Consider the following 25,058-nt stretch of genomic DNA (forward strand, 5'->3'; position numbering starts at 1 on the left):
ATCACTTCTGATACTGTTTGGTATTTGTCACTCCTACCGTTGTGTAGTAATGGGTAAGGATTATTTAAGGTAGTTTGCTGTAATAAATCTTCCTTTGTCTTTTTGTTTTGGGCCCACCTAATGATTAGTGGTAGACGATACACCACCATAAAATGTGTACAGAAGAGGCACTGTTTTTGGATAAGATGAAGATTTATTGCATTATAACAATAAGTGAAAATACATTTGGTGAGGCATAATGACTAGGAACTTAGGAAGCTAATGCACATCCATTTACTCCTTTCAAAAGGTAGAAGCTAAAAGCTAGTGGAACTCAATTCCACCCATAGACTTTGGAAGGCATCAATAGAATGGATGAGACCAATGTAATGTGAACAATTACCCCTCAAACTTTTTTTTCTCATTAATTTCTCCCAATTATAAACCACGTTTATAAGTCTACCATATTTACTATTACTGCATCTCCTTCCAAGTCTCTGATTTCACAAATGTAGATGGTCTTGACATTTCACACTTTTCACAGAGTACACTCTCTATAGATTTGGCAGAATAAGAACATAAGAACATAAGAACTAGGGGCAGGAGTAGGCCATCTGGCCCCTCGAGCCTGCCCCGCTATTTAATAAGATCATGGCTGATCTTTGAGACTCAGCTCCACTTACCCGCCCACTCACCATAACCCTTAATTCCTTTACTGTTCAAAAATTTATCTAGCCTTGCCTTAAAAACATTCAGTGAGGTAGCTTCAACCACTTCACTGGGCAGGGAATTCCACAGATTCACAACCCTTTGGGTGAAGAAGTTCCTCCTGACCTCAGTCCTACATCTGCTTCCGTTTATTTTGAGGCAATGCCCTCTAGTCCTAGTTTCACCTGCTAGCGGAAACAACCTCCCTGCCTCCACTTTATCTATTCCCTTCGTAATCTTATGTGTTTCTATAAGATCTCCCCTCATTCTTCTGAATTCCAATGAGTATAAGCCCAGTCTACTCAGTCTCTCCTCATAATCCAATCCTCTCAACTTCAGAATGGTAGGTCTTTCACTTGAGGGCTGTTGATCTTGGTCTGATCTGTGGATAATTTCACTGCTGAAGGATCTTTTATCTCTCAAACATCCTTTGCAGAGGAAGTTGTTTTGTTGTTGGTCTTCTACCTTATCTGGAGGACCTTTAATCTCAATTTCATTTGCAAAGGAACCTTTGGTAACTCAGAAAATTATCTGGTAACATCATCTGGTTGATCCTTAACCTCATGAATGTTCATACTGAAGGACAGCTGCTCCATTGAAACAAATAATTTCTGCCCTGTTGAATCCCGAATTTCTAGATCAGGCAATATATTCTTAATTGGAACAGGTACTCCCTTTTTTTTTACAATATGCTGGATGCTTAAGCCAGGAAGTTCTTTCTTTTTGATCATATTGCAAATCTGTGGACAATGGTTTGGTTTCCGTGAAGTCATATGCACTCCTCTTCATTGATTTATTGCTCGGTTTAGACATCTTTGGTCAGCCTTTGTGGCTATTTGATTGATGAAGTAGACTTGTACAAGCTCTCAGTTTTGTTATTGAAGGGTTACTGTTCACACAGCACAAACTCTGTCACTGGCATTGACTGTTCTGATGAATCAGTCCGTTCCCCAGACTACTGTATCATCAGACAATATCAGTTAAATATTCTTAAATGAGGTCAAGTGAGGTTTGCTGCTCACCTTTAATATTATAGCACGCTTTTTTCTTGCAGACTTTGCTGATTTTTAGCTTATGATCTGCTTACGGTGATGATAGGACTGTTTTCCAGACTTTACGGTTGTACGTGTACCTTGTATTTGTATGAGGCACAGAGAGCGTGTGAATAGTTGAAACAGTAGCGGAAGAGCCTGGTGGAAAGATAGGCATGAGAAATGGTCAATGTGTTGCAAGGTTCCTGGGTGCCAAGAACCTGATAGAAGCAAAAAGGACACTGAGACTGACACTAAGTACAGACCATCCTGCCAACAGTATTCCATTAGGGGACCTACTCTCAACATAAACTCGCTTCTGCCATCCTCAGAAGGAGAAAGAACATGGGAGCTGTGTGTAAGGTCTGAAGGTGTTAAAATCATTATTAAGTTATGAATGCAAATTGTCTAACAGAAAAATAAACTGCTGTTCTTTAAGGCACAAGACACTGCATGGGACTTTCCATTACTTTCCTGTGCTTCCTCTTGTTTCATTCCAAAAGTCTGTTCATCAGAAATGGCTTCCAATTTTGCTAAAGGATCCAGATCTGAAAAAATCAAAATGCTTTTGTTTAAAATGTAAATTGACAGTCAAGTGTGAACCAAATGGCAATTTTTATGGTATTTCTTTCCATTTCTTTTGTTAGTAATCTGCATCAAATGCGTAATCAACATTTCGAAAATAATGGTCAAGCTCTGTTATAGGATTTTCTTATCTATTAAAGTAAAAATATAAATATTATTAATCTGCTACCATTAGATGGCAGTCATTGACAGAGTTGCTACCCTATTCATAAGAGTTTCTCAGTCCTAATTAACAGAACAAAAATAAATGCTGTTTTCTGATTACTTCTTATGGGAAATGTGATTCAAATGTTTTGCTTCTTTGGATGTTTGATCAGTTGATGGGAGCCATCAGACTTGATCTTTAGCTTGTCAGCACTTTGGAAATCTGGATATAAATGTACCATGTTTGTCAGGAGCTTTCAGAATTTCCCAAATGCTGACAGAATGCCCTCCATCCTGCCCCCTTAACCAGCCCGATGTCTCAGTTCAACACAAAAATAGGAATTGCTGGAGAAACTCAGCAGGTCTGGCAATATCTGCAGGAAGAAAGCAGAGTTAATGTTTTGAGTCCAGTGGTTCTTCATTAGAACACATGCCTCAGTTCCCTGACTTAATGTTTGAAGAAAATGAAGAGGGGAATTTTTAACATGGATGGTGCATACATTTAGGCACAGGTGGAAGCTAAATCATGGAAAAGCTTGAGTTGTCTGTGACTTCTGTATTTTAGTCCAACACACAAAGCTGTGTGCACGCAAACTCCAATGGGAGAGGCAAGTAGGCAATTTCAATTTGTTAATTGTTCAGTAAGAGTGATATTAACATGCTTTTTGGTCACTTAAGGGTGGATTCATGATTTCTCAGGCTATGGGAATCATTGGTAAAAGCAAGATGAGAATACAGTGGTAATTTAGAGAATTGAATATGTAACAAACTAAAACAATGTATTGATACCTCAAAATTGTCTGGATATTCTAAGGAGTGGCAATCTCACACAGAGGGTTAACTCAACACTTCAGAAATGTGCAGCTGTACTTCCATTCTAACAGTTATTCTGTTGAGCAGAACTATAAGAGGGAACCAAACTATGTCCCCCTTTCACAGCAGTCAATTGCTGTATTCTGAAATTTAAAGATTCTGACAGCAACTTTGACAGCTGCTTCAAATTGTAGGTACATAAGGAAAAGTGTGATGTTAGGGTGCTGGGAGAGGAGAGTGCTAGATAAGTAGAATGTCAGGTGACATATCAGAGGTAGATGGGATAGGATGCCCGGGGTAAGATGCCAGATAAGTAGATGGTAGGGTGCTAGGTTAGCAGTGTGTTAGCTGGGTAGTCTACCGGGTAAGCAGAATGCCAGCTGAGTATGGTGTCAGCTGGTATAGGCGTGTATGCCAGGGTTATGATATCAAACAGAGGAATTGGTTGCTAGGTAATGGGTGCCAGCTGGGTAGGATATCAGCAGGGAGAGTGTAGGGTTCAAAGGGGTAGGATGCCAGATAAGTAAAGGGGTAAAAGTAAAGTAAAGTACGAGGTAGGTAAGGTGCCAAATGTAGAGGATGCCAGGTGCGTAGGGGATAGGATACCAGTTGTTTAGGATACCAAGCGGGTAGGATGCTAGTGTGTAAGCCTCTGAGCCATATATACGGCCTCTTGTGAGCTGCACCACTCTGTTCATCTCTTTCCTTTGGAGCTGCAGATCTGTGAGTAGCAGACTGATTGCTCATGTAGTTCATGATGCTCAGCCTGCTGTTACTACACATGCTGCTTCTGTTGTTGGTGGACATCAACTTGGTCCTTAGCTGGGGTCCATAGGAGCACAGTGTATGTGACACCCATATTGATCGGATAGATCAGAGGCCTAAGATCAGAACTGTAAAACTCCAATGTGTATAAAGTAATTTGTCAGCATGAGTACTGTGAACAAATCCTTTCATGTAAGCAAATGCAAACGGCTATGAGTACTGAGTACTTATCAACATAGGTCCCTGTTGTGGTGAGACACCCCCCCCACTTTAATTTTTATTAAACATCACTTTCCTTTCACTGGCAAGTTTCAGGACACATGGGATAAAATTAAATTTCAAAACCCATATTAAAATGGCTGTAATTAAGTGATTAACCCGTTAAAATTGATAGTTCATGTCTCAAGGAGATTGCTCAAATTTGAGCAAAAAATACTGTGGTTTACTGTGGAGTATGGTGGGTTCACACAGTTGCACTTCAGGTTTTCACACATAACTGTGTGGTCACCCTTCATAGACTCATTATCACAGTCCACATTAGCTGGGGTTTCAGCAAAACCACCTGGTACTATGATAGACCAATCCTTGGTTCAAAGTATAGAAATCACTTTGCTTTCCATCCTTTTTCATTTCTCACCTGCATCTGTCCTCTCCTGACTGTTTAAGAGACATAGTTCCATGCTTACTAATAGCCATTCACTATTTCATCACAGTGGTCATTTTTAAAGATTGATCTAGGATAGTAAAGGTCAGGGAATTCAATGATAATGAACACCAGAGCAAATTCTGTTTCCTACCCATATTGAAGCACACACATTCCAACACTTTCAGCAAAATCTTTATCTCCCTAACTCATGTGGACTCAGCTCAATTGCAATATTATTGAGGTCAATTACTTGATTGCAGACTGAGTATTCAAGTTCAGACTCAAACTGTATGGCTTATTGGTGCAATAAAGATGCTCTTGCTCACTCTACCATTGGTGAACCAAAGCATTCTATTTTCATATTTCTTGTCACCGTTTAAGTTTTCAGCATTATACATAAGGTGCACCTCGATGGGTGGACAAACAACCTGTTCCCAATTTGCCAGTGATGCTTTTAATCTGTTTTGCAATAAATGCTTATTCACATTTAATTTACTTTCAAAGTCTAAAATATCTGTTGAGAATTGAGCATTTGGATGCTGATCCTTCCTCTCCGTTATAACGTCATATCCTATTGTTTAATCAAAATTATTTTCGGTCATTTGAACCACATTGTGATAGCTGTAGTGCAGAATAGGAAAATCATAATGTGAAATAGATTTGTAAAATTACTTTGTGATGGCTCAAATCCTAGCCTGTATTTTATGTCTGTACCCTTCTAAAGTAGTGAACTTACAAAATAGAAACATGTTTACATTCGAACAATTCACTGTTTTAGTTCCAGGCGAAGTATTTGATTTAAAAGCAACAAAAGTTGAAGCCAAATCTGCAAAATTGGAATGGGGAAAGCCTCGCCAACCAAATGGAATTATTATCCAGTATCAAATCACTGTCTTTCTAAAGAAGTCTCAAATATCTGTACAAAATATAATCTTGACAGAAAGCCATCAGGTATGCTGTTTTATTTTATTTTACTTGGACATTATAGACTTAAGTAATACATAGGTAATTTCCATTTTTTATTAGTTAAGTTACACATTGTAGATGTGCCTCTTCATGTATTTGATATTTAATCATCTTTCCCTTTATCTTCATTTGCATGCAGAATGCCTAATATGGATTAATTCTTACATAAAAGCATTGCTCACAGACAGTCCAGGGCAGATCATGACTAACAAATTTGAATGAGTTCTTTTACGAGGTGGCACAGACAGTAGATGAAGGTAGTGCTGTGAATGTTGTGTATTTGGACTTTCAAAAGGCACTTAACATGGAGCCACATGGCAGGTGGATATCAAATTAGAAATGTTCAGGATTGTTGGTCATTGGCAGCATGGATTAGAAGTAAGCTAAAAGATAGGAAATAGAGAGTAGGTATAGATGAGTGTTTCTAAGGTTGGAGATGAGTTGAAAGTGGTATTCTGAAGGAATCAGTGTTAGGACCGCTTACTTTTTCTGATTTATAGAAATAATTTGAAGATGAGTGTTGAGGGCTAAATCTCTTCAGAGCGACATCAACTTCAGAGAGTCATTGACAAGTTGGTCAAACGGGCAGACACCTGGCAGATGATTTTCAATGCAGAGAAATGCAAGGTAATACATTTTGGTAGAAGAGGCATGGAGAGACAATACAGGCTCAATGGTTCAATTTGACAGGAGTAAAGGAGCAAAGGGACTTGGGTTTCATGGGCTAATTCGCTGAAGGTGGGCAGGCCAGTTGAAACAGTTATTAAAAAGCCTTAGAGGATCCTTGAGTTTATAAATAGAGACATAGAGGATAAAAGCAAGGAAATGATGCTACACCTCTACAAATCATTGGTCAGTCCATATTTGGAGTGTTGTGTTCAGTTCTAGGCATCTTATTTAAGGAAGGATGTTAAAGCCCTGGAGAGAGTGCAAAGGTAATTTACTAGAATAATACCAGGAATGAGGGATTTTAGATACAAGGAAAAATTAGAGAAATTGTGCTTATTTTCCTTGGAGAGAAGAAGATTAAAATGTGACCTTATTGAGTTTGCATTATTGTTGTCATGTACTGAGATACAGTGAAAAGTGTTTGTTTTGTGTACTATACAGACAGATCATATCGTACAAAGTGCATCAGAGTAGCAGAACAGAGTACAGAATATAGTGTTACAGCCACAGAAAAGATGCAGTAAGGTATATCAGAATTAACACTTGACAGGCCTGTTCAAAAGTCTGATAACAGCAGGGAAGAAGCTGTCCTTGAATCTGTTCTTGAATCTATTCAAATGTGTATTCAAACTTTTATAGATGGAATCAATGGACGGAAGGCTGGTTTGCGCGATGGTCTGGGCTATGTTCATGACACTGTGTAGTTTCTTGTAGTCTTGGGAGGAACTTTTGCCATGCCATGATGTGATGCATCCAAATAGGATGCTTTCTATGGTGCATCTATGAAAATTGGTATAGGACCTTGTGGACATGCTGAATTTCCTTAGCCTCTTGAGGAAATAGAGACGTGGTTATGCTTTCTTGACCATTGCATCAATGTGGGTGGACCACAACAAATTATTGCAATTATGAACAATTTTGACAGGCTAAAGAAGGATATTCTGTTTCTGCTAGTTGGTATATCAGTAATTAGGGGTCACAATTTCAAGATTGTCAACAAGAAATTTAGGAGTGAGATGTGGAGAAGCTTCTTGACTCAGAATTGGAGTCAGATTTGGAATGCACTGCCTTGGAGAGTGGCAGAGGTGGATTCCAAAGGAGATTTCAAAACAGACTTGAATATGTTTTTGAAAGTGATGAATTTAGAGGGCTATGGAGATAGGGCTGGAGAATGGGACTAGCTGGATAGCCCCTTAGGGACCAATACTGACACAGTGGGTCAAATGGCCTCCTTCTGTACTGTAACTTTCTATGATTCTATAACCCAAGAACAGCATTAGGTCTAATTGAAATAATAGCCAGAGGGATGGTAGATTAGAGCAGAGTCAGAGAATACCTTGGCAACAGTTCCCTGAAATTGGAATTTCAAATTAGACTTGTGATATGATTACAATATGAATATAAAACAAATTATTGAATAGTAAGAATATTTTGAATGGTACATTGGGAAAGGCAGACTACATAGAAGGGCTAGAATGGAAAACATCGGAAAAAAGCTGTCAATGGTTTACAAATTTAGTCTTCTGTTCCTTCTTTCTTGTGTTGGATAAAGTCAAGCTGATATCGTAAACAATCTGTATGTCAGACAATTATACAGTCAAAATTGTACTGCTCAATAACTATGACCTGGGTGGTGCAAGAAGTGGAAGTTAATGGAGGGTGTCTTCAAATAAATACTTGGAGTAACCTGAATTGGATATTCATGTCTTTTGCTTGTTTACTTCTTCAATTACTCTTTAAAGGCAAACTGAGCACATGTTTATTGAAGTAAGGGCAGATACCAACATTAAGCTGCTTTATTTCCGAGCATGTGTGTGTACAGAGCACCATTTGTAAGTTTTTTTTGTTCCATTCAGCTTCATTTTGCTTATCATGGTTAAAGTAAATAATGAAAATGCCAGACAATATTCTATTCCAGAAAGTCAGATAGGACTAAAGCCTAATTTACCATAATTTGTTCAGAACAAGGGCCCAAATATTTGTTTCCGACCCTGCTTGGATTGAAAGTGACCCATTTACCTTTAAAAGTTCTTCTGTGCTGGAGATTCTTGGACAAGGGGCCTCCTGTAACTAACCTGTCCAGGAATCCAAATATTCAAGAGCAGGTAAAAATCAGCATGGAAACTGCACCCCCTCTGCAGCATTCAGTGTGCCGTGTTCTATGTCTTGAAGCTCCTGTAACACAACCAGCCACTTTGACAGCTCCAGTGAAATGGTAAATATGTAAGGTAAGTGTTGGGGGAGGATGTCTCTCAAAGAGACAGGGTGGTGCCAGCAGACATCCTGACAGAGAAGGAACCATACACAGGCACTCCAAAAATCTCTTCTGAAGGCAGTCCAAAAATATCAGGACCCTCCCCCTCTACCCTGCCTGAATCCCAACCCTATGGAGATTGTAATCAATGAGGATGAACCTGTAACTGGAGAAGTCACTAGAGCAAATCTGTGTCCTTTCACCATAAATGCTCCCATATTCAACTGCCCAAATCTTCCAGGCCAATAGGCTGCATTACTTAAGAGGCTCCCACCACCACAGCTATAGACCCAGGGACTCCACCTAGACATTGTAGAAGGGCAAGGGAAAATATTTTCTGAGGGCTCATAGATGGCATCTATAAATAAATATGCTCTTTATATCATCACATGCCGGATTGAATATTGTTTTAGCTGGCTACACGGCTACAATGTCAGATTTAACAGCCTCTTCATACAGTAGAAGGATATTGAAATGATAGTGGTGAGTTACTGCTCAGCTCTGAGGAGTATCCTGGACAACAATAGATTTCAGACAAAAAAAAGTTGTGGGTGCTGGAAATCAAAAACAAATCATAGACTTCTCTCTCCTAGTCTATTGCCTAGGTTTCTGTCTCCACAATTGACCCTCCCCTTGCTTGAAACTGACAGACATATCTAGTTTTGTCTATCTTCTAAGAACCTTTACTGTTACTTCCTAAATCCAGATCTGTTCCTCACCCTTTGTTTGAATATTTCCAATGAGGTTTCTTTCCCTGCCTGAGTAGTGAAACAGCCTTAACCAAAATCATAAATAGGCCTCTCTGTAACTGACCATGGTGAATTATCCCTCTTTGGCATGTTTACAGATTTTTCAGTAGCTCTTCCATAGCTCTGGCCTGTTATTAAAACAGAAAATGTTGGAAATACTGAGAATATAGGTTGCAGTTGTTGAGAGAGAAACAGTAATCATTTCAGCTCAATGACCTATCGTCAAACAGAAGTTGCTGGAAAAGCTCAACAGGTCTAGTAGCATCAGTTCTGAGGAAGGATCACTGGACCTGAAGCATTGACTCTGATTTTTCTTCACAGATACTGCCAGACCTGCTGAGCTTTTCCAGCAGCTTCTGTTTTTGTTCCTGATTTACAGCATCCACAGTTCTTTTGACCTTTCGTCAAAGCTAGGTAAAACTGGAAATGAAATACACTTGGTCTGCAAGTAGTTTTAAGTATAACCCTAGCAAACCCTTCCTCCAGGGAGTGAGATGCCTCTGTAGTTGTTGCAGTCTCCTTTGTTGCCTTTGTTTTTGTATGTTATGGTGAATTTTGCATCATGTATCTCACGTGGAACAGTGCGTACCTTCCTGCAGAAAAAGGCAAAGCCATGAATGTGGACAATGGATCAAACCTTTCACGCTTGAGCAATCCGGATGGGATTCTATCCCGGCTGCGCACCCATCTGTTGAAAAGGCATTTAGCCTTCTTGAGTTCAAGTGTTGAGGGTTCTTCATCTAATTTCACCATGGTAGGAAGCTCTGAGAGGATGTCAAATGTGAACCAAAAGATGCCTGACTCACTGGATTTCAGCTCACAGTACTGGTCAGACCAGTGGGACATCTATTTACTTCTCATGGTGGATACTTCAGTTTCTGCTGACTTCAGGGAACCAACTTTGGTGATCTGAGGACTGTGTGCCCACTTAAACACTTCATTTATATCTCACAGGCATGGGCAGTTTGGATTTCTTGACAGAATTTGATCCAGTGTTTATTCATGCAGTATCATCCTGCCTTTTACACACCAGTTTTGGCTACTTTCATGCCAAACAGCATTGTTGCAGTTGGTTTTATGAATGTGTCATGTGGACTTTTATTTTACATTAGTGGTGGATATGTCAGCTGAGTAGATGACAACCTCAAACTGTAACACATAGCAATTAATGTTAAATAACATAAAATGATAAGGCCAGGGAAGGGAAATAACAATAAAACATAAAACCTTGAACTTAATGCCACTGTGTTTAAGGATAACAAGAAGTGTGAGAGGTTAAAATAAGGAAACGCTATTCACCCAGTGGTGGTCACCTGGGATCCACCTCCTTCTTTCATTTATCTTGCTGGGAACTGCTTCCTGTATCTGTTTTATTTAAGTAGAAACAAAGTCAAATGAAATTACTATTGCAGGTACAATTAGATAATCAGGATAAGTATTGTCCAGTAAATCGGGGAAGTAGAAGGGGATAGATTTGATATTAATGTTCTGACTAAACAACTGAATGGGCAATGGAATGCAACCTTGATTTGTTTATTTGTTTAAATGATTGAAAAGTATATTGATGAGATGACATTTTTTTAAATTCTAGAATATGAATATGGAAAACTCTACTGAACCAAAACATCCTGGTATGTTGGTTACAGACTCCACTACATTGACTTCAAAAACTGATGCAATGTTTACAGACTTGGATGAAGGCTCTGCTGAGCTGATTTCTGATTCCTCATCTTTAGAGCCTGCAGTGACTTCATCAACCTTTTCACCAGCTGAGGCACTAATCCCTGTTAGTTCAGAATTGCCTGAGATAGCTACTGTACATGAAAAAAGCATGACTGCACCTGTGCCTGATCAACCAACATCACTTGCAATCATTTATTCTAAAACTTCACTGCCTAGTACTGTACACTCAATAGCTGCTACTGGATTCACTGAATCATTTACTAAACCAACAGCCTCTAGTTCCTTGGGGCCCTATGAATCTCATCCTGCAATCAACATGACTCTCAAGCTGAGATCAGTGTTGCACAAAAGATCAGTTACTGCAGTTTTCAAGGCAGGTGAAATTTCCCTGAGTTCAAGTGCTTCACCATTTCCTCCTCAATGGAGGCTTCTGGCTAATGGCCTTCAAAATACCACTGATGGTAAGTAGGTCACAGCTCCGTTATGTAGTGACAACATGTGCTGATGACCAAGTGATATGGTGATGTAATTAGTATAAGACCATAAGACACAGGAGCAGAAATTAGGCCATTCAGCCCATTGAATCTGCTCCACCATTCAGTCATGACTGATAGGTTTCTCAACCCCATTCTCCTGCTTTCTCCCCGTAACCCTCGATCCCCAACTCCCTACCTACACTCATCTGTGCTGGCTTCATCCCTGCCTCCTTGACTTGTCCGTCTTCTCTCCACCTATCTGCTCCTCTATCCACCTTCTACGATCACCTTCCCCTCTCTCTATTTATTTCAGAGCCCCCATCCCCTCCCCCATTTCTGAAGAAGGGTCCAGACCCGAAACGTCAGCTTTCCTGCTCCTCTGATGCTGCCTGGCCTGCTGTGTTCATCCAGCTCTACACCTTGTTATCTCAAACTCAAGCATCAGCAGTTCCTACTATATCTGAGTCATTTTTAAAGATTTTATGTTTTGACAGCATAAACATAGTTTCTTATTTCTAAACTGAGGAAAAAGAAGGTTCGGTCAACATTATTCCAGGTTGATAGAATACAAATAAATTTTACAAGTATTTTTCATCATTTATAACAAGCCCTTATTTGCACTTCATCATTTTTCTATTTAAAATGAGTTTTTTCTGTTAATGTTAGTGAGGCAATCTTAAAAGCTTTTTAAACTGCTCATATCAAAATAGGCTGGATAGGCTGGGACTTTTTTCACTGAAGTGCAGGAAGTTGAGGGGTGACCTTATAGAGGTTTATAAGTTGTGAGTGGCATAGATAAAGTGAATAGCAGAGGTCTTTTCTGTAAGGTGAGGGAGTTGATAACTAGGGGGCATATTTTTAAGTTGAGAGGAGAAAGATTTAAAAAGGACATGAGGAGCAACTTTTTTTTTATACAGAGAGTGGTTAGTGTGTGGAATGAACTGCCAGAGGAAGTGGTGGGTGCAGGTGCAGTTACAACGTTTAAAAGACATTCGGATAAATATATGAATAAGAAAGGTTTGGAGGGGCATGGGACAAATGCAGGCAGGTGGGGCTAGTTTAGTTTGGGAACATGGTCGGCATGGACTAGTTGGACTGAAGGATCTGTTTCCATGCTATATGACTGTATGACTCTTCTTGCTGCTTCTTTCATAATTTTTAGAGGCTTATTTTGTTTTCTACTAACACATCTATGAATTTTACTCAATGTGAGAATTGTTAGATTGGGCAAGTTTTTCTTCCTCTAATTTATGCAGAGCGTGAAAGCAGTCTCCAGGTCATTGACCATACATCTGAGCAGCTGTCATATGTTGTAAAAGAACTTGTACCTTATACTGAGTACATTATCAGAGTATCAGCATTCACTATTGTTGGAGAAGGACCACCAACCAACATTTCCTTAAAGACACAAGAATATGGTACGTTAGCAAAGAAACCAGAATATTTGTTTTAGAAATGAAAGTGATGTCGCAGATCTTTCAAAGTTAACTAAACATTTTTCTTTGGTGGTTTTAGTGCCAAGTTCAGTGCAGAATGTAACATATCAAAATATCACTTCTACATCTATTCTGATATTATGGGACCCACCTGCTATTCCGAATGGCATTATAACTCATTACACTATCTATGCTGTGGAGGAAGGCACAAATGAAGCATTTCAAGAGGTTGTGATGAGTAACAACATTACTCTACCAGGTATTTTAAATAAGTAAATGTTTGTAACTTACATGCAAAGATGAGAATCATGCTACTTTTTCTTTAGAACTAATTAACCTGATTTATGACATTATTTATTAAGGGCAAATTGAAAAACTCATTGAAAAACACCTGTAATGGGACTGTATTTAGAAATCTGGGCTGCAGGTCACCTTGCACTAAAAAATCGTGGAAAGTAGTCTGTGGCCAAAACTCTTTCAATCCTAGATAAAAGTAAGGATAATGTATTCTATCCTTGAGAACAAGGTATAAATGAGTGTGATTGCGAACATAGCACAAGTTCATTGGAAGTAGCATCGAGCAAAGCATGAGATACTGCTTCAAGCATCAGTTACACCATTGCCCTTTTATGCTCAGGCTTTCATTGTGCTCAAGATGATTAGCAGATATTTTTGTTCTGAGAGGTGATGATGATGAAGTAGATGTTGAAGTATTCAAACCATGGTAGGTCTACTTGATGAGGGTATTTCTCTGTGGGGTTAGCAACCATGTTTGCCGAGTTGTCTTAATAGCCATTCATCAAACTTTGGCATGCGTAGACTTTGTGGATGTTTCTCACTAGTGATTATGGAGCCAAATCTTCCAGTTTCTGTGTAGGCAGAGACTGAACACAATCTGAAATATGTGCGTTGGGACTCCTTTGAGGTTCCAACACACTGACTACATGGTAATTGCACAGGAAGTTTAAAGTTACAGTCAGACTGTGCACAAGATTCCTCAATTTATTATGGTTCCAGTTGAGATGCCCCATGTTTTCGGGTTCACAGGTGAAAAGGGTTGAACTGCCACCCCTTTGTTATTCACTAATACCCTCAGTCGGTCACAATAAAGTTAATTTATAAAGAATCCCTTCCATTGTGGATGCATTTCTTCCAGAACAAATTAATTTATGTTTTTAAAAGCAGTAAATTTAGCCAAACTTCATTGAATTTACTGTTACTGAACGCAAGAGGAAATAATTACACAACGCACATGCACACAGTCTAGAAATGAGAAGGGAGTCCAAAAAGCACAAAAGTTTAAAAAAAAAAGTACATTGATCAGTTTCTGAATTCCAGGAACAGAAAACAAGGGATGTCGCAGCATTATGCTGGGTGATACTGGTAGCATTGATGCTGTTAGGTGAGTAATGCACTGTGAACGCTGGAGATCTGAACTAGAAGCAGAAAGTGCTGGGGAGTGGCAGCATCTATGAAAAGAGAAACAAATTTAATGATTCAGGTCCAATGACTTTTCTTTAAAACAGTTTCAAAGAAGTAATGAACATGTTATGCCTTACCACATATCAGTTTCCTTGAATTATAAGTGCACTTCGGGTTATTTTTTTAAGTGGCTTGACGGGATGTGACAATCTGGAGGCTTAATGCTGTGAACTGTAAATTGTACTTCCGAGAGAATGTCATCTGTGATCCAGATCATTACTGAGTAGATAGCAGAACTGTGTAGCAAGCATTCATTAAGCCTTTATATAAATAAAGGTCGTAGGTATTTTCATTCTGACATTGTAACCTTGCATAAATTTGCTTGTAATATTTGATACCTTGATAGTTCTGTGATTGTCAATGATTATCTTGTACTGAAATACTGCTGATAACATAGGTCACAGAATATTAGGGTCAATAGTAGTTTTTACATGCAGTGTCCTAACATTAAAAATAAGTCATGCAACAGACTTCTGTTCAAGAATACATTCATGTTTAGCGTGTATTGCTCAAGTCACAGGATAATTTTGGTCATATCTGCCGTACTTAATATGGGAATAGTATCGGGCTTCATCACACCTCCATTCAAATGACTGCAATTAATTTACTTGCTTTTCCACAAATTCAGAAACTTCAGATATTTCTGTTTACATTTATAGGTTTAAAAAAATTTACGGACTACAAGATGAGGGTAACAGCATCAACCTCAGTAGGTGAAAGCTCAGTCTCTGATAAAGATGATATTTTTGTGCGAACTCTTGAAGATGGTAAGTTTTGAAATAAATCAAATTCTCACTTCCAATCATTCCTGTTATTAGATCATTTACTCAACTCTCTTATTACTATAAACTTAGTTTAAACTGTTCTTTTGCTCTGCTTTTCATTGTGAGTTTGTAATACAGAATTTCCAAGCATACTGTGACCTATCTTGATCCATCCATCCATAAGGACTTGATAGCTGCTTGATTTTGAAAGCTAGTTGCTTCTTAAGTGATTCCAGGAGCAAGTTTTTCATTATGCAGGCTCGGTTTGGCATTAGGCATGGAAGTGATTGTCATGGAAGATACAGGCAAGCTTCTCCATGCAATTATTCAGTTCTCCGTTTATTATACATTAGTGGAGCAAGGAAGGTAAATGTCCCACCTAGTATCTTATGGGGTCGAATGTCCTAGCATTGAATGTAAAGGGCAACAGGATAGGCATTCACTCGTTGTAAACCACAAGCATGACTCAGGCTCACACGGGGGATATCTGCAGCTAAACTTTCTGGCCATACCATTCTTGTCAGTTTGCCTCCCTTCCACAGACAGACTTTCACCTTTGGCCAGCCTTCTTAACCTGTGTCCATTATACTTCACCCTACCTCAGTAATACTCCATCCCCAATACAACTTAACTGTGCCACTCAGTCTTCATCGTAACATGACACAGATGAATGCTTTCCAAAGTTTAGCAACTTCAGTTTCTCGCTTATATATTTTTAAAATGTACTTATGGGATGTGGACATTGCTGACCAGTTGGCATTTATTGGCCATCACTAATTGCCCAAAGGGCAGGTAAGCGTCATGTTGTCACATGTAGGCCAAATCAGGTAAGAATGGCAGATTTTCTTCCCTGAAGGACATCGGTGAACCAGATGGGTTTCTTGTGACAATTGCTTTTAGACCTAGATTTTTATTCCAGATGTTTATTGAATTAAGATTTCACTGTCTACCCTGGAGAGATTTGAAACCAAGTTCCCAGAACAGCAGCCTAAGGTTCTGGATTTCTAGTTTGGTGACTTTACCACAACAGTATCACCTCCCCATAGAAAGGCATCAGTCAGAAAACATGTAATGCTTGCTGGTGGAGAATTTATTTGTGAAGACAAATATAATTCTGGCAAGGTTGACTTTTAATGAGCTTTAATGAGGTGCCGATGCATATAAAATAGCATTGTAAAGCTGGATCTGCCTTAAAGTCCACAAACCCAATTTCACACTTGCATCCCTCTGTCATGAACCTGAGGTTTAGATTCATTGCTAGTATCTTCTCCATCGTGCCTTGTTTCCTGCCTTTGAGAGCAGCACAAGACCCTGTCCCAAGGTTTTATTATCCCCATTTTGTGTTGAGTCTGTTCCAAATATTACTCACTAATTTTGTGAAGACAAAAATCACTTTATCAGTCTTAAATTATTTTTTTCTGATCTAAATCTAAGTACTCTTATCCTGATCTTTGTGGATTGGATATATCTGACAATTTTCTACTTTGTGATGTAGATGCCAGTGTTGTGCCTGTACAAGAAGAGCTTTGCTAGGAACATGGCTGAAGCTTAGGTTTTCAATATTATGAATGGAATTTAGTCAGGATCCAAACTATTTGCTCTGTCCAGTGTATTCAGCAGTTTCTTAATACCCGAGGAGTGAATTGAGTTGTCTAAAGACCAACATCTAAGGGCTCTTGTTGTGCAATGGGAGTATCCCTACCTCTGGCCTGAGACACCCAGGTTCAAGTTCCACCTGCTCCAGAGCTATGTAATAATGTCTCTGAACAAGTTGATTAGAAAAAAATAGGTTAAATGAAAGAAAAGGCTAAATTTAAATTGTGCTGGAGCCTAGAGATGCAGAGATGAATCATCCACCTGGATCTTCTGGCTAAAGATGGTTGCAAATGATTGATTCTTGTTTGTTGTATTGATGTGCTGGGCTCTCCAATCATTGAGAATGAGGATAGGTTTGAAACTTATCTCTCCAGTTAGTTGTTTAGTTGATTAATACTATTCATTACTGGAAATGCTGGGATTATAGATCTTTGATCTGATCCGTTGGTGTGGGATCACTTAGATCTGCCTATAGTAGACTGCTCCCACTTTTTAGCTTGCATGTCATCTTTCCATTCAATACATTTTTCTGAGCACCATCCTTGAATTTGTTTTTCATGCTTACATTAGTTTGATAATGCAGCAATTCAATTTAAACTTTTTTTATCATCATTCAATGTTATAAGTATTTCTAAAACAATCAAAGAAAACAAATTTATGTTCTTCTCTGTATTTTTCAGAACCAGAAACACCACCTGAAAACTTAACCTTCAAAAATGTAACTGAAACATCTGCATACTTGGGCTGGTCACCTCCAGAGAAGCCCAATGGAATTATTATATACTATGAAGTTACATACACCAATTATACAGACTCTGTTACAATGAACAGTTCAGAAACAAGCATTTACCTAGAAAACTTAAAGAAATTTTCTCCCTATAACATCTCTGTTAAAGCATATACCAAGTATGGCCATGGGAATCAAACCTCTCCAATTGTGCTTTTGGTGACAAAACACGATGGTAAGCATTGTTTTGTAATAATGAGAATTTAGGTTTCTGCCAAAAAAAGAAATGGAAGCACATTGCTGTTTGGAAAATGGAAAACCAGAACTTTTGCTCAATACATCATGCATATTTTCTGCAGCTGGATTACAATTCTGATCTAATAAAAAAAACATCTGTAGTGGAAATTGATATCTGTTTTTAACTGTTTGCTCAACCGGGAGATTTGTTTCACCCAAACGCTAACCATTTAAATGGGACCTGCCATCCATTTATTAGTGAGGACAGAGAGTTAACAATAAACTGGCAGATTTATTCTACCCAAAATCCATCCAGTTTAAAATATTCCGATGCTTTCTTTACAGTTCTTAGCAATCAACCCTTTAATGTGACCTATAAGTGCATTAGTTCCACTGAAGTAACAGTTTCATGGAACCCATAACCAAATACCAGTGGCATTACATTATTCGATGTCGTAAATGCTTGGAATGTCTCCCACTCCATTCAAATCATAAGATATTCATATGTCTACTTAGTTTTCTCAAATTTTCCCAGCACTGGATTATTATTGTTACTAACACTGTATTTGAAAATGCAAATTAAACAAACTATATTTTGAATATGACTTCAGAATTTAATAATTTAATATAACAGTGAGGGGTTCTGACAGAACATGTTCATTATAATGGATTAGGAATTTACCTGCGAATGGATTGATAGTTAAGTATATTGTGCGATAGGATTTAAATTTATTGCTTTAAAGAATCTTAATGAGGTACTCCAATTCTTATCGTAAATTTTAAAAATTGATGCATATGTGCACTCCTGGGGTGAGTCATGCCAGATGCCATAATGGTGTGGACATTAGGAAGCAAGTGGCGAATGGCTGCCAGCAGAATGCAAACCAGGCAGATCATAATGTTAGTGATTTGAAACCAATGATGCCCACACTGAAGCTCAACACACGAACCAATGCTGCCACTTAACCTCTGGTGGCGAACGAAGAGAAACAGGAGCAATATGATTGATCGTTAAATGCTCAGATGATAAGTCCCAACAAGCCAATCCATTGTATTGAATTGCTACAAAGTCTGAGAAACTTTGGGCGGAGTGTAGGTCTGGGAATCTTAACATTGACTGTGGAGCCTATCGAGTCATGGCATCAGGTCGACTTGAGAAAGAAAATCTCCTGCTGGTGATTGCCTAGTGCCCCAAGTGCAATTAAGGATGAGTAATAATTGCTGACCTAACCAGTTGTGTCCACAGTCCATGAATGAATGTACAAAAAGCATAAGGAGAATGAGGAAGAGAGTACACGATCTAGACAGCTCCTTTCTGACCAAGTGAACATGAAATTCACATCTAGGTGTGACAGCAGTCACTGTAACACTGATTACTTACTCACCAAAATTCCCACACTGTGCCATGCCATTCCTCTGATATTGACCATCACAGCATCCATAATACATAAATAAAAGCCACCACAAAATAAACAATCTAAATCAAATTTAAGAATGAATACATTCCATCGATAAAAGTAAACTATTCACATTTGTGCATTCCTTAGTGTCCACATTCCACTTGCCTGTCCTACTGTTTCAATGCAGTATTATACAAGTTGCTGCAAATTGGCTGATGGAAATTTGCTGAGGTGCAGTGAAGGAGTCTGCAAATGTCCTCGAATAATGATTTTGAGCAGTTTGAGGGGAGGGTGGGAAATGTCTTTCAGAGAGTGACCTGCAAGTCTGTGCTCCGTGGAGCCAAAACCATTTTCCCAAACCTTTACTTCTGCAATACTATAATCTATTGAAGTACAGATTACTGGACTACTGTGATAACTTGCCAGCTACTTTGCACACTTTCACCCACAGTGATAGTAGTAGCAGCCTGATCTTCCAATCCAGCAAGCTGACATGCATAGCCTCAGTATTTCAGCACTCAGACATCTGGTGGAAACCAGTTGTGCTGCAATTGAAACTAAGACATTACTTAGTAGATGCTGCATTGTGGCTGATTACAAAAGTGCGCTGATGGACTTGGTCACCTATATGCTAAAAGAACGGGGTATGAGATCCATGCCAAGTTGTTACCAAAATCCTTTGTGCTCCTTGACATTTACCATGAGCTTTAATGTAGGGTCATGCATTTTGTTGTACCTTTCCATAAGCCACCACACTGAAATGCTCTTATAAGTCCTCTGGTGCAGGACACATGTGCAGCCTTGCTCTCCACTGAGCAGCGTCCTGTCTTTTGCTCTTGTGATCCAGCCACGTACATCCTATGTCTATGTCATCCTCAGCATCTGCTCTTGACTGTGGGTGTGAAGACATGTGATGATGCATCTCCTTCATCATTCTTCTTGCTGTAACTCACTGCCTGCCTAATTCCTGGCTATCTAAAAAGTGGGGAATAAGGTTGTGGTTTGGGGAGGTGGGTGGAGGGAAAGTGAGCCTGTCCTGGTTAACAAGTTGGCCTACATTCAAAGATGCAGGCAATAGCCAGACGACAATCAACCTCAGAGGATACCCACAGTTGTAAATGTAGGTTCCACTGTCTTTATTATCTTATTTATTTGAGCATATGCACTGAATATGTTAAAACATTATTTGAAATCAGTTTACTATTTTTATTTTACGTTTATTTTACAGTTCCAGATAGCGCACCTCAAAATATCACGTACATTTTTCACTCTCCTTCTGATGTTGAAATATCCTTTCTACCACCACCAACTCCTAATGGAATTATTCAGTTCTATACACTGTACCTTGGAGCTCAAAATAGTAGTGATATGCTGATTACAAACAGTACAAATTTAACCATCACTATAACAGGTAAGCTAAATCATTGACAGTTGTCATTTGTAAAAAGAGATTTTTGTGTTTAAAATTTTTCATGTGAGTATAGGTGCTTTGTTTATTTTCTTCAGGAAGTATTTTCTCAGATCACCCTTACTTCATTTGCACATCACTTTGAATCAATGCCCCATGTTCTTATTCCTTTTATGACTGGGAACAGCTTGTCCCTATCTGATCTATCCAGTCCACATGTAATTTTGAAAATCTCCATCCAATCACTTGTCAGCCTCCTTCTGTCCAAAAAAATCTCTGTATTATCCTCATAACTGAAGTTTCTCACTCCTAGAACCATTCTTGTAAATTGATTCTGCCCTCTCTCCAATGTGATCACATTCCTTCTTTTGTGGCACACACAACTGTGTACAATACTCCAGCAGAGATCTTTGTAAGTGTCACATATGGAGTGGATCCGAGATGTGCATAGAGACTGGCACATGTCACATGCCAATATCTATGGATATGGGGTGCATGTGGCTGGTGCACATGGAGTGTGCACTGAGATGTTTGTGCCTGGCTTCCAACATGGAGCTTTTTAGATCAAGTAGTAAGCTGAATTTGGCAGGTATCCTCTCTGACTTCCATGTCAAGAATTCTTGAGTGTGGTTTGCTCAAAGTGAGTGGTTGAATAGGAAGCTGCATATTAATAAGGAAAATGTGCAGTTAAGAAGGTATAATCTTCCTTAATTGGCAACTTACTACTGAGTGGTGAGAATCTTGGAGAGACCTGTAACCTAGTTAAAAGATGCAGCGAATTGTTCCTGACATCGAGATAAGCTTTGCTGAATTTATCACAAAGTTTTGCCACATTTCTTGATATTCAGGCCCCTGTGAGATTTCCCTGATGTGTTTTGATGTCATAGATATTTTGATGACACCTATTAGATTTGTTTTCTCTCTTGAAATCATAAAAGTGTTCTTCAAGATCTGAATTATGATTTTGCTGAAAATACTGCATAATGGAAATCATAGCACACATATCTACAATATAGCTGCATATAACAACTTAATTCTTATCTCCGAATTCAATCCAGGTATTAAAGTTTAAAATAATCGCTCCCTTCTTTTGAGCAACACAGGTCTTAGCACATAGAATAAGTCTACTGATTTCAGATCTTGGATCTCTGCTTGCTCTAAATAAAATGTAGTTTTATGGTAATTTTTGTGGCATTACAGAAATTAATTTAACATTTAGTCTTTTGAAGTATGTGCAGATATTTCTAATTAAAAATTATTTCTGCATTCACATTTTATAGGTTTAAAAGCTAATGAAAAGTATTCCTTAAAAATTTCTGCAAGTACAAGCAAAGGTGAAGGAATTCAAAGTCAACCAGTGTACATTTTAATTGGACAAGGTGGTAAGCACACTGTGAGAATGACAGAATTTATTGTTCAGCAATAGCAACTGTGTATTTGGAACCTGTGATTTAAAGGGATAGGTTTATCATTTTATATTTTCTTTTGACAGAAATATATTCATTTGTTTAGAAAACAATGCAGCACCTCTAAACCATGTTATCTTTTTGGATTATGTTTAAAATCATTTAAAAAAGTACCATTCATACAGTTGAACATTTTTCTCGAATCTCTGGCAGCACCTTTGAATTCTAGACAACAAATTTGGTTCTGTAGCATCTACAGCAGTGATGCTACAGAGCTAGTTCAGTCACAAAATGGTGTCAGCAGCATTCATGCACACTTCTGGCATGAAGTGCACTAAATTTCATTTTAGGAATGTTAGTAGCTCAAGCACCAGGAATCTGTACTGACACCAGGTGGAATAGATGATGTAACATTGATTTGACACAAGCCTTGTAATTTTCAACTCCACTGTGAGAACTAATGCTCTCTTTTAAACTCACATGAGCATTCCCCTTCCTAGAGCTATACCAATGAATCAAATCCACACTCAGGATCACAGATATCTCCGTGATGTTCACTGTTCCACAGTCAGCTGCTTTTGCCGCATCCTAAAACCCACACACAGTGCCATGCAGCATCAAATGCACACTTTTGACCTCGCTGTCCAACAGCATTGCATCACACTCGCTCAGGGTTGCATCACTCTGCAGTTCCATTTCATCCTCTGGCTCATTCGCTGAGCTAACAAGAAACTTTTCCTTTTCCTATTGGGCATCAAGGCAGACAAGATGCAACAATTCAGAGATACCCATGGCTGTTTGGAACCTTCCCCCCTCCCCTTCCCTCTGACTCCATCGCCTCCCCCAACCCCACCTCGGGTATTCACCATCCCTCCTAACCTTCCACTCTCCAATGCTGAACGTTCTGCACTCAGCAAAGGTCTCGGTTTTATCCCTCTGCACCCCCACCACAATGAATTTTGGGCACGACATGACATTGAACTCTTCTTCTGTCGTCTTCTCCTCCATGCCCATTTCTTTAGACAAGAGTCCTCTCCCGTCCCACAGACCCCTTCACCCAGCTCCAACCCTCTCCCTCCCCACCTGGACCCCTCCCTCTGGCCTTTTACCTGCACTCAGTCTGTTCATTGAGAACTGTCGATGTGACATCGGTCACCTGAATTTCTCTTCCCCCTTCGCCAATCCACCCTATCTCCCTCCAAACTGACAGTATTTTGTGCACTCAGATCCAACCCTGATTTTGTTATTAAGCCTGCCAATAAGGGTGGTGCTGGTGTAGTCTGGCGGACTGACCTCTACATTGCAGAGGCTGAGCGCCAACTCTCAGATACCTCCTCCTATCTTCCCCTGGACCGTGACCCCACAATGGCACATCAGGCCGTTGTATTCACCACAGTCACTGACCTCATTTCATCTCCCTCACGGCCTCCAAGCTGATAGTTCCCCAGCCCTGTACAGATCGCTTTTCCCTCCTGCCAAAAATCCACAAAATGGACTGCCAGGGCAGACCTATTGTTTCAGCCTGCTCCTTTGCCACAGAACTCATCTCTTCCTACCTTTATTCAGTCTTTTCTTCCCTGGTCCAGTCCTTGCTCACGTACAACCGTGATTCCTCTGATGCTTTATGCCAGTTTCAGAATTTCCAGTTTGCAGGCTCCAGCCACCTCCTCTTTACCCTGGACATAAAATCCCTTTACACGTCTATCCCCTACCAGCATGGTCTCAGGGTTCCCCACTTCTTCCTGAAGGAAAGGCCTGAACCATCCCCACGCACCACCACCTTCCTCTGCTTGGTTGAGCTCATCCTCACCCTCATCAACTTCTTTTTTAACTCCTCTCATTTTCTTCAGGTCAGAGGGATGGCCATAGGTACCCATCCAGGCTCCAGTAGTGCCTGTTTCTTCGTGAGGTATGTGGAATATACCTTGTTCCAGTCCTGTTCCAGCACAGCCCCCCATAACTCGTTCGCCAATATATCGATGACATTATCAGTGCTTCTTCCTTCTCTCGTCTGGATTTGGAAAAGTTCATCAATTTCACTTCCGATTTCCACCCTGCCCTGATTTTCACTTGGTCTATCTCTGACACCTCCCTTTCCTTCCTCGACGTTTCTGTTTCCATTTCTGGGGATAGATTGGCCACTAACACCCATTAGAAACACACTGACTTCTACAGCTACCTGGACTATACATCCTTGCACCCCGCTTCCTGTAAAGTCTCCATTCCATCCTCCCAGTTGGTCTGTTTCCATCGCATATGTCCCAATGAAGCCAACTTCGACAAGGGAGCCTCTGAAATGTCCACCTTCTTCCTCAGCCGAGGATTCCCCAGCACCGTTGTCGACAGGGCCCTCAACCGGGTCTGACCCATCTCCTGCACTTCTGCCCTGACCCCCTGTCTTCCCTCCTGCAACAGCGATAGGGTTCCCCTTGTCCTTATCTACCAGCCAACCAACATCCACAGCCAGAAGATCATTAGCCGCCATTTCCGCCACCTCCAACGAGATGCCACAACCACACACATATTTCCTACGCTCCCTCGCCTGCCTTTCGCAGGGACCATTCCCTCCAGGACACCCTGGTCCACTGTTCCTTTACTCCCGACACACCCTCACAACCGCATGGCACCTTCCCCTGCAACCATCAAAGGTAAAACACCTGCCCATTTACCTCCAACCTCGTCAATATCCAAGGGCCCAAACTAACCTTCCAGGTGAAACAACACTTTACCTGCACTTCCCACAATCTAGTCTCCTGCATTTGCTGCCAACAATGTGGTCTGCTTTATGTTGTGGAAGTGAAGCATAGACTGGGTGACTACTTTGCAGAACGTCAATGTTCTGCCTGCAAAAAAGGCCCTGAACTTCCAGTTGCCTGCCACTTTAACGCACCACCCTGTACCCTGGCCAACATCTCTGTCTCAGGCTTGCTGCAGTGTTCCAGCAAAGCTCAACGCAAGCTGGAAGAACAATGCCTCATTTTCTGCTTGGGGACCCTGCAGTCCTCCAGACTCAACATCGAGTTCAAGATAACAAGGTGTAGAGCTGGATGAACACAGCAGGCCAAGCAGCATCAGAGGAGCAGGAAGGCTGATGTTTCGGGCCTAGACCCTTCTTCAGAAAATGAAGAAGGGTC

General features: G+C 39.9%; 1 protein-coding gene across 1 annotated transcript in view; it reads left to right on the forward strand.

Annotated features, from left to right (window-relative positions):
- The window catches only part of ptprq (protein tyrosine phosphatase receptor type Q), a 173,279-nt gene that overhangs the window by 50,240 nt on the left and 97,981 nt on the right, over positions 1–25,058 (forward strand). Inside the window, exons 16-23 of the mRNA XM_048607916.1 lie at positions 5,456–5,622; positions 10,901–11,453; positions 12,725–12,886; positions 12,984–13,163; positions 15,046–15,153; positions 17,427–17,708; positions 20,339–20,521; positions 21,799–21,900. Of these exons, the coding sequence (XP_048463873.1) occupies positions 5,456–5,622; positions 10,901–11,453; positions 12,725–12,886; positions 12,984–13,163; positions 15,046–15,153; positions 17,427–17,708; positions 20,339–20,521; positions 21,799–21,900 (1,737 nt within the window). The remainder of the gene's footprint in view (positions 1–5,455; positions 5,623–10,900; positions 11,454–12,724; positions 12,887–12,983; positions 13,164–15,045; positions 15,154–17,426; positions 17,709–20,338; positions 20,522–21,798; positions 21,901–25,058) is intronic.

This window comes from Rhincodon typus, chromosome 18 (assembly GCF_021869965.1).
Source record: "Rhincodon typus isolate 14 chromosome 18, sRhiTyp1.1, whole genome shotgun sequence".
Classification (NCBI taxonomy): Eukaryota; Metazoa; Chordata; class Chondrichthyes; order Orectolobiformes; family Rhincodontidae; genus Rhincodon; species Rhincodon typus.